This window comes from Salpingoeca rosetta, assembly GCF_000188695.1.
Source record: "Salpingoeca rosetta unplaced genomic scaffold supercont1.21, whole genome shotgun sequence".
NCBI lineage: Eukaryota > Choanoflagellata > Craspedida > Salpingoecidae > Salpingoeca > Salpingoeca rosetta.
In genome coordinates, this window is record NW_004754913.1 from 445,193 (window position 1) to 454,417 (window position 9,225).

Here is a 9,225-nt window from a genome sequence, read left to right on the forward strand (position 1 = left end):
GGTGGGGGGGCTTACACTTCCAAGTTGTGAAGAGGGCAGACAATGATACATATTGCGCCCACTAGCACAGACAAACACACCACACACACACACACACACACACTCACTTTACACCCACCCACAAGCAACCACACACCACCCACCACCACCACCACACACACACCAGGCACACACACACACACACACACACACACACACACACACACCCCACGCACACACACACACGCGCGCGCGCGCACGTGTCTGTCGTCTGATTCGCATACCCATCCGATGAGGCCGGGCCGGAGTTCGCAGAAGAACTTAAAGTCGAAGTCCCCGATGCGCGGGTTAAGCTCATGGCCAATGAAAAAGTCATACACCATGTGCCCTGCTCACGGGCACAAGGAGGGTGTGGGCACAGCAGGCATAGACGCGGGTGAATTGCGAGTTGGCTCTTTCCAAAGCATAACAGCGCACGCACGAGCACACGCACGCACGCACACATGCACATACACAAGTACATGCAACAAAACTACCCAAGTACACACATGCACACGCGCAGGCAAGTAGATAGCACAAACACGCACACACGCACACACGCACGCACGCACACACGCACACACGCATACCCTACACATGACAAGTGCAAAGAGCAAACGCACCGCTGTTGCCGCCCTCGGCGAGCATGGCGCCGGGCTGACGGGCCTTGAGGTAGAGGAAGATGCTCAAGAGCAGGCAGAAGATCATGCACACGGTCACCAGCTGCAAAAACGAATCGTAGATGTAGGCCAGGTTGATGACGCCCGCAAAGTGCAGCGCTGGTACCACAGCCATGGTGATGAAGAACGCACGCAACCCTGACAGTTGCCGACAGTAGCCGGAAGCAAACACACAGTACATGAGCCAAGCAACAAACCACCTCTTGGAGGAGGGAAGACGGGTGTGCACTTTCAAGTCGCAGACATACAGACACAAACATACACGCACACACACACACACACACACGCAGACACACGCAGACACACACACACACACACAGACACAGACACACACACACGAACATATACACACACACACACACACGAACATACACACACGAACATAGAGACACACAGGACACTGACCGTTGCACTTGTACTTGAGCTTTGATCCATCCCTGAGGGGAAGGCCTTCGCACACCTGACCCGGAACAAACATGTAGAGGGCAGCCTGAAAGGCAAACCAGCCAAGCAGCACCGCTGCCGCGTCCCACGACACCCACTCGCGCAGTGGAGGCAGCGAGTCCAGTGCTGGCAGCGACGTGAGGGAGCAGTCGCCCTTTTCCGCGTTGCACATGAAGAACAGGAAGTACACGGCGACCGGCAGCCCCAGGACCATCACTGTGGCCCCAGGCACGCCGCCGAACTCAAAGTGCGTCGTCTTTGGGTTCTCAAACTTGCCCATCGTTGGCTCGCGCTGCGTGTGTTCTGAAGTCAAGGAGAGAGGAGGATGAAGGCTGGCTTGTAGGCGAGACTGGCACTGTTGATGTTGCGACCACGGCTGCAGAAAACTGACGGAAAAGGTGGTCAATTATCGCTGATTGGAGGTGGTGTGTGTCTGTGTGTGTCTTTGTGTCTGTGTGTGGAGGTGTGTGTCTGTGTGTGGAGGTGTATGTCTGTGTGTAGGTGTGTCTGTGTGTGTTTGTGTGTGTGTGTGTGGTTGGATTGCTGTCTCCTTCTCTCCTTGCCCCATTGACGTAGTATTGTATTGTATGTATTTGTCGTCGCAATCACATCACATCACACCATTGCTCAGCGTTGCAGTAGAGTAGAGAGAATCATTATAGTTAACCAAAATCAACCATGTCTCATTTGGACACAACACACACAAGCACAAACACACACAACCAGAACCACTACCACATCAACCACCACCAAACACACACACACACACACATACACGAACACACTGCCCTCCCACCCACAAGTCCAAGTCCAAGTCCACGGAGCATACCATGCCAACCACGCGTCAAGTTCAGAAGTACACGAGAGCAATGTGCTGCATAATCTTGTGCAGAAGCGCTGCTGTCTCCTTGTCGTCCTTGTCCAGCTTGGCCCGCTTGTTTGCCAGCCACTCCAGCAGGAACCACTTGCCCCGAAACAGCCGACTCATGACGTATTCAACGGAATCGTCCGAGAACACGAAGGAAAACAGCAGCGCTTCCCAATCCAGCAAAATGTCTGCGCGGTAGTTCGTTGGCTTGCCATGCAGCACACTGCGAGGCCGCTCGCGCAGCCGCGTGGGATAGGAGTCGGGAAGCTCCGAACCAGCCTCGCAGAAAAAACCAAAGCCAAAGATGCGGCCGTCGCCTGAGACATTGTGAAAGCGGATGTCGCAGTGACAGAGATTGTTCTGCGACAAGCGAAAGAGGTTTTCAGCCGCGGCATCAAGCCCGACGTCGATGTCAGTTCCCAGCTTTAACCGGGGAAACGCAAGGATGGGGCGTGACCGCTGGTACACTTTAACCTTCTCATTTGGATAGAGCAGTTGCCAGGCCTGCAGCTCCCGGGCCACCTCCTCAGAAGCATCAACGCTGCGGCCGCCGCACACCTTCAACACCTTGCCGTTCACCCCTGCAAACGCTGCCATGTCTTCGTCACCTTTGTAGATGGACAGGACGTATCTCGTGGCAACTTTGGCAGACCTTGCCCGTGTTGCTTCGGCGTCTGCACGCTCACACTGCTCCCCCTTGCTGCTGTCTGCTGTGTCACTCTTGGGGGCTGGTGCTGTCTCCGTGCTGCACCGAGTGTCGACAATCTGCTGTCGTGGCGCGGACTGCGACTGAGCTGCTTCTTCCTCCTTGTCGCTGGTGATGCTGGTGCTGCTGGTGCTGGTGGTTGTGCAAGCAGGCGTGTCCGAGGCACCGTCAGTTGTGGGTGTCGTCTTAGGCGCAAGCGCTGGAGCTGAGGGGGAAGGGGCCTTTCGTCCCTGTTGTCATCGGTGTGTGTGATTGTTGGGGTGAGTGCCATTGGTGCTTGTCGAACGAAAAGAACGAAAGTGCACGAGGACACCGCACGCACACAGGGTTTGTGTGTGTGTGTTGTGTAATGATGACAGAATACCAAGACAGCAAGTGAGCAAGAGGGCAAGAAGGCAAGACGGCACAACATCACGCCTGCGACGGCTACCTGGGCAATGGCAGAAACCCTCTCGTAATGTGCCATATGCTCTGCGTCGACCAGCCACTTGATGACGTTCCCGAGCTTCTCCAGCTAGATGCCACAACAAAGAAAACAAAGTGAGGGCCTTGTGCAAGCACACACGATGACATACGCGGCCGCGGCCAGTTGACAGCAACCACATAGACGCACGTGCAGGTGCATGTGTCTCACAGAGATGTGCGCGCATGTACACCACCCACCCAACCCAGCCCCCCTCACACACAATGCACACAATGCACCCACACCCACCCACACACACACACACCCACCCACCCACACACACCCACCCACCCACACACACACACACCCACCCACACACAGACGCACAATGCAAACACCCTCCAACGCTGTTCGCACATGCGGTGGCAACTCACTTTGGTGTCGCCAAGTTTTGTGTAAAGGACACTGATATAGCCCTTGCCACTGTGCATCTCCTTGCCCAGCGTGCACGCGTACACGGACACCTTCCCCCCGCAGACGGTGATGGCAAAGGGGAACAAATACCCCTTCAAATCACGCCACTGTTTTCCCGTTGATCTGATGGCCCTAGCTGCGTACTCCAGCATCTGCGCCTTGGCAGCATCCTGCGTCTGCTGGCTGTCACTTGTCCTCAGCTCAATCACCAGCGGGTAGCAGTTGCGGTTTGAGATCAAACGCACAACGTAGTCGGCGACAGAGCCGGGGTCGGCCCAAAACACCGCGTTGCTCTTGACGTACACTGCTGCGCCAGCACATGCCTTGGCCAAGGGCCCTTGCATGCGGTCGTTGAACCGCGTCTCTGGCGTGTAAGCGGCAGTTGGAAAACCTACGGTGCAGCAGGCGTGTGCAGAACATCGTTGGTATGAGAGATGCAGACAGAGAGAGAGAGAGAGAGAGAGAGAGAGAGAGAGAGAGAGAGAGAGAGAGAGAGAGAGAGAGAGAGAGAGAGAGAGAGAGAGAGAGAGAGAGAGAGAGAGAGAGAGAGAGAGAGAGAGAGAGAGAGAGAGAGAGAGAGAGAGAGAGAGAGAGAGAGAGAGAGAGAGAGAGAGAGAGAGAGAGAGAGAGAGAGAGAGAGAGAGAGAGAGAGAGAGAGACACAGAGAGAGAGAGAGAGAGAGAGAGAGAGAGAGAGAGAGAGAGAGAGAGAGAGAGAGACAGAGAGAGAGAGAGAGAGAGAGAGAGAGAGAGAGAGAGAGAGAGACACAGAGAGAGAGAGAGAGAGAGAGAGAGAGAGAGAGAGAGACATTGCGAGTGAGAGAGAGAGAGAGAGAGAGAGAGAGATAGTGTGAGAGAGAGAGAGATTGAGTGAGAGAGAGAGAGAGAGACAGACAGAGAGACAGACAGAGAGAGAGACAGACAGAGAGACAGACAGAGAGAGAGAAAGGTTGTCCCTCAGAGGCAGCACGCACATGCACACACACGACCACGCAAAGGCAAACACATACACGCATGCTCCAACGCATACAAACGAGCACCGAAGGCTCAACGACCATTTAACAGCGCTGGCACACACACACACTTGTGTCGCATGCTCGCGTGGAAAAGACGCTCACATGCAAGCATGTACACATGACACATGCACATCCTTCACAGTGGCTTGGCCTTACCAAAGGTGTCATCCTTGCGTTCCACCACTTGAAACCACTCGTTGTGCAGGTGCCAGTCAGGGCAGAGAAGCTCGGCAGAGAACGGCTGCCTAAACACTTCTCTGCGATCCTTCGCCCTTTCCTCGGCAACTAACGTGGGGTTCCAGTCCCAACGGATGTCTACATGAACCACGCAAACAGCCAGCATGAGCTCGAGCAATGCGCCAACAGCGTGTCAACCAGCAAGCAAGAGTGATTAAGCACAGCAACAACAACAACAGCAACAACAGCAACAACAACAGCAACAGCAACAACAACAACAACACTAATGTACATGCACATGCACGCAAACAACGCCGCATTTGGTCACATCAGCTGCACATGCAAGACATGCATAGCATCTAGGATGAAGCAAACGCACCGTGCCAATACCGTCTGTTCATCCGAGACTCGGCGAATCCTTTGCGTCTGACGTCGTCAATACGACGCAGGAATCCTTTCACCTTGCTCAATGGCATAACCTGCTTCTTCTCGCTCAGCACGCTGCGGATTTCCTGAATCAGGGCCTTGATGTTTTCCGCGAAGGGCTGCTTCAGCATGTCTTCGAGGTACTTCTCTGTCTCATGTTCGTTGTAAGATGGCTCAAGTGGAAGGAGTGCAATCCCATGCTTGTCGGCGATTTTTCGGACCTTCTCCGCCAAGGAGCCGCATTGTGAGTCGTAGGATGGGTACATGCCCTCTACAACGTTCTTGTACTCTGTGGTTGCTGCTTGTAAATATGCGCGCGCAAGAAGGCCGGCCTGAAAGGAAGGATGAAGAAGTGGGTTGAGCAAGATACATAGCAAGTGAGAAGGGGGAGAGTGTCATTATTGTTCCGGGTGGGGGACGGGGACAACAATGCCACTTCCCGAGCACACACACACACACACACACACACACACACACACACACACACGTCCGGTGTTTGCATTCAAAGAGTCCAAAGGTCACTCACCTCAATTGCTGACAGGGTTGTGTAGTCCACAGGGACATCTTCCTCTTCTTTGCCATTGTGGGATGCTCCCGTGCCGTCATCGGACGAGTCGCCCTTGTTGTGTGATGTGGTGAGTGAGTGAGTGAGTGAGTGAGTGAGTGAGTGAGTGTGTGCTGCTGTGCTGTGGCGTCAGCACAGCACATTGTAGACATTGTGTGTGATAGCAACAGCGCGTGAGTTTGTCTAACAGCAAACGCTGCCCTTATCACTTCAGTGTCTTCCCCTTCCCCCGTCAACCGCCTTTCCACTTCCTCTTTCCACCTCTCCACGTTCAGTCATGCAGCCGAAGAAGAAGGTCGAGAAGGTCTAGAGAGAAGGTCTCCTCACCTGGTCCTGGTCGGGAGTGCTGTTCAAGTCCCGCGCTGACATGGTCGCGTGTCAGCTGCACTGCTGGCTGCTGGTTTGAAATTTGTTGGCGGCTGCGTGCAAAGCGAAACCAACGGAAATCATGCCAAATCTTCACAAACGTTGACACCCAGAGGTAGGAATGTTGTTGTGGGAGCTTTTTCGAGTTAGCTGGCTGGGTGTTTTGCTGGACACACACAGGTGTGGTCCGAGGTCGACACCCCTCAGCCCCTCGACCCTCGACGCACGGCCTGCGTTCGCTTGCTCTCTCTCATCATGAGCGGGTTGTCTTCCTATTCATCTGAGCTGGGGCACTTTTCACTCACTCATACGCACAACGCATCGTCATTGTTCAACCACACAACACAACACAACACAACACAACACAACACACACCACTCGATCGCACGTGCAGGCGAAGAAGGTGGCATTTTGACACGACGCACGCAGGATGAGTGGAAATGAGCTACAGGACCGCTACAACAGCCTGTCAGCGCAGCTGGCGGCGCAAAATGACGCGCTGCAACGAATGGCAGAGACGCAGCGGAATATCGAGCAGTCGTATGCCCAGCATGGGGTCAGTTGTGTCCATCTTTACATGCGTGCTTGCGTGTGTGTGTTGTGTTGTGGTGTGTGTGTGTTGTGTGTGTGCTTGTGTGTGTGTGTGTGCCTCTCTATTTCCAAGCGCATCCGTCCTTTTTTTCCACATGCCAGCCCTCCCCTCTGCAGTCTTGCGTGTCCTTCTGTTGTGCTCCCTGCTTGTTTTGCTGCCGCCGCTCGATTGTCTCTTCATTTACTGGCCGTGGCGGTGCCACTGGCACACAATGCTTGCGTGTCCGTCTACCATGACCTCATGCGCCCTTTTGCTGTGTGCACTCTGTTCGCTCACGACCTTGCAGAAGACAGAGGGAACAGCCCTCATGACGCGCATGTCCACGTTCGAGCAGAAGGTGAGAGAGAGCACACAAGCAACACCACGCCAGCTCAGCAGCCACGGAGACCTGTTGAGTGCGTGTTTTTGCTGGCTCGCGATGGCCAAGTCTCCATGGGTTGATGAGAACACGTTTGTGTGACGACTTGTATGCATGTCGCTAGGTCAACACGATGGAAACGGAGATGCGACAGCTGCGGGAGCAGATGAACAACCTGCTTCAACTGTTTCATCTCCAAGAGCGCGTACGTCGCGACCACCTGCGCTTGCGCACGCATGTTGAATGCGCGTGTGCTCTTGCTTGCACTTGCATCACTCGAAAGGTACTGCTCACATTGTACACTGTTGTACTCTATCGTGCGCATGTGTGCGTGTGCGCGTGTGGTGTGTGTGCGCGTGTGTGCGTGTGGTGTATGTGTGTGTGCGTGGGTGCGTGCGTGTGTGTGTGCACGTGTGTGTGTGTGTGGATTTGTACGTCTTGCAGGTGCTTGAGCAAGACCGCCAGATGCGCGCGTTCATTCAGCAGCAGGAGCGCCTGCTCCACCACTTTTCCCCTCCAGTGCGTATGTGTGTGTGTGTGCGTGCGTGTGTGCGTGCGTGTGAGTGTGTGAGTGTGTGTGTGTGTGTGCGCGCGCGCGTGGGCATGGTTGTGTGTGTGTGTGGCCAACAAGTGTGCGCACACTGATCAAAGTCCTTGACGTCAAGGAGACACATGAACTTAGCCTACGCACCTTCGCTCATCCCCTGCCCACTCCACTTTGCTCACGTCACAGGAACATTCGCACATGGTGACCCTCGGCCAGCTGCAAGGTGACATGTGACAAGGGACATGAGCCGTCATACATGCTACGTGTTTCATGCTGTCTATCGCTGTATGGCACGTGCTTGTCCCACCAGCACCACCAGCATCACCAGCACCAGCACCAGCACCAGCACCAGCAGCACCACCACCACCAGCATCACCACCACCAGCACCAGCACCACCACCGCCACCAGCACCAGGATCACCACCATCACCACCACCACCGCCAGCATCACAGCATCTACCAGACCCTTGCACCATCGTGTCGACCACCACACCGCTTCCCAGGCCACAGCAGCACACGTGCTCAGCAAAATTGCACTGCTCCTTTCCTCTGCCAGCGTGTGCTCACCCCATTCACCCGTGTTGCTTTGTGACCGTCGTGTGAACCATGCCATGCAGACAACCAGCGTCGGCTCACCGACAGCCTGCAAGCGCTGCACATGCGCCCGTCCGGGTCCATGATGCAAGCAGCGTCGCACCACATGCCATACACCGTTCCGCGCGTTGAGGGCGGCGAGTCCACAGCAGCAGACGGCCCCGTAAGTGCTTGCCTGCAGGCGTTCATGACGGCTGTGCAACACTGTTGTGAGCTGAGCTGTCTATGTGTGCTGCATGTACAACATGTACGCATTTCTATGAGCGTTGCCCCTGTTCTCACCCACCTTTCTCCGTTGCTTTGGTGGTGTTGCTTTGATGGTGTGCTGTTGGTGTTGCTGTTGGTGTTGCTGTTGGTGTTGCTGTTGGTGTTGCTGTTGGTGTTTAGTCGTCGCTGGAGACGATGGACCAGGACGCCCTGAACGGCGAATGGCGCACGTTCGGAGGTGCTGCTGTCTTGCGGATGCTGGTGGTGGTGATGGTTGTGATGCTGATGAGGACAGTGATTGTCATGTTGGTGGTGGCGGTGGCGGTGCTGGTGACGGTTGCTGTTGTTTGCGTTGTTCGTGTTGTTGCGGCTCGCGCTTGGTTGTCCCCTCACAAACATGCCGATGAACGAATGTTCTCGGGATGTGCATCCGTGGTCGCGTCGCGTATATTCCCTCTACAGACGATATTGCCGCGTACTTGAACGAGCCCGAGCTCACGGGCTGTGGTGAGTTCGCACCCACGACCTGTCATCCATCACTGTGCACTGTGTAACATGCCCAGCTTCTCTCAACTGTCGGTACACGTTAGTCGCTTTCACTCATCTTGTCGTTTTCGTCCGTCTTCGCACTTGTATGTGTGCATGAATGTGGACATGTGTGTGCGCGCGTGTGTGCATGCGGCTGTTCATGACAGCCATTGTGCCCCACGAGCCCTTCGACCCAGAGAAGGATGCAAAGGTAATACTGGCTGGTGAAGGTTTCACTTGTGGTGATGGTTATGGTA

At 54.9% G+C, this 9,225-nt stretch overlaps 3 protein-coding genes across 3 annotated transcripts in view; 1 reads left to right on the top strand and 2 right to left on the bottom strand.

The window, feature by feature from the left end:
- Positions 1–1,519, bottom strand: part of PTSG_08099 (transmembrane 7 superfamily member 2) — a gene marked incomplete at its 3' end in the record, with an annotated part of 3,430 nt that extends 1,911 nt beyond the window's left edge. The window contains exons 1-3 of the mRNA XM_004991062.1: positions 1,104–1,519; positions 642–836; positions 264–367 (exon numbers count right to left, since the gene is read on the bottom strand). Coding sequence (XP_004991119.1) covers positions 264–367; positions 642–836; positions 1,104–1,422 — 618 coding nt within the window. The 5' untranslated portion in view covers positions 1,423–1,519. The remainder of the gene's footprint in view (positions 1–263; positions 368–641; positions 837–1,103) is intronic.
- Positions 1,520–1,729: 210 nt separating this feature from the next.
- PTSG_08100 (uncharacterized protein) lies at positions 1,730–6,212 on the bottom strand. The gene is made up of 7 exons (XM_004991063.1): positions 6,104–6,212; positions 5,738–5,830; positions 5,165–5,543; positions 4,765–4,923; positions 3,554–3,984; positions 3,147–3,230; positions 1,730–2,946 (listed from the first exon to the last, which is right to left on the bottom strand). Exons 1-7 carry the CDS (start codon positions 6,143–6,145, stop codon positions 1,993–1,995), a joined length of 2,142 nt encoding a protein of 713 aa, XP_004991120.1. The 5' UTR covers positions 6,146–6,212; the 3' UTR covers positions 1,730–1,992.
- Positions 6,213–6,572: 360 nt separating this feature from the next.
- PTSG_08101 (annexin 6) overlaps positions 6,573–9,225 on the top strand; it is a gene marked incomplete at its 5' end in the record, with an annotated part of 8,281 nt that continues 5,628 nt past the window's right edge. The window contains 9 exons of the mRNA XM_004991064.1: positions 6,573–6,698; positions 7,021–7,071; positions 7,217–7,297; positions 7,537–7,611; positions 7,826–7,862; positions 8,257–8,396; positions 8,621–8,678; positions 8,903–8,947; positions 9,136–9,179. Of these exons, the coding sequence (XP_004991121.1) occupies positions 6,573–6,698; positions 7,021–7,071; positions 7,217–7,297; positions 7,537–7,611; positions 7,826–7,862; positions 8,257–8,396; positions 8,621–8,678; positions 8,903–8,947; positions 9,136–9,179 (657 nt within the window). The remainder of the gene's footprint in view (positions 6,699–7,020; positions 7,072–7,216; positions 7,298–7,536; positions 7,612–7,825; positions 7,863–8,256; positions 8,397–8,620; positions 8,679–8,902; positions 8,948–9,135; positions 9,180–9,225) is intronic.

What these genes read in the sequence shown, in the direction of transcription:
- PTSG_08100 (XM_004991063.1), bottom strand. Translation starts at nt 6,145, where the DNA reads ATGTCAGCGCGGGACTTGAACAGCACTCCCGACCAGGACCAG. An exon ending in ACGCAAGGATGACACCTTTG is followed by an intron (nt 3,985 to 4,764) that starts GTAAGGCCAAGC and finishes GCTGCACCGTAG; the next exon opens with GTTTTCCAACTGCCGCTTAC. An exon ending in GGGTTTCTGCCATTGCCCAG is followed by an intron (nt 2,947 to 3,146) that starts GTAGCCGTCGCA and finishes CGATGACAACAG; the next exon opens with GGACGAAAGGCCCCTTCCCC.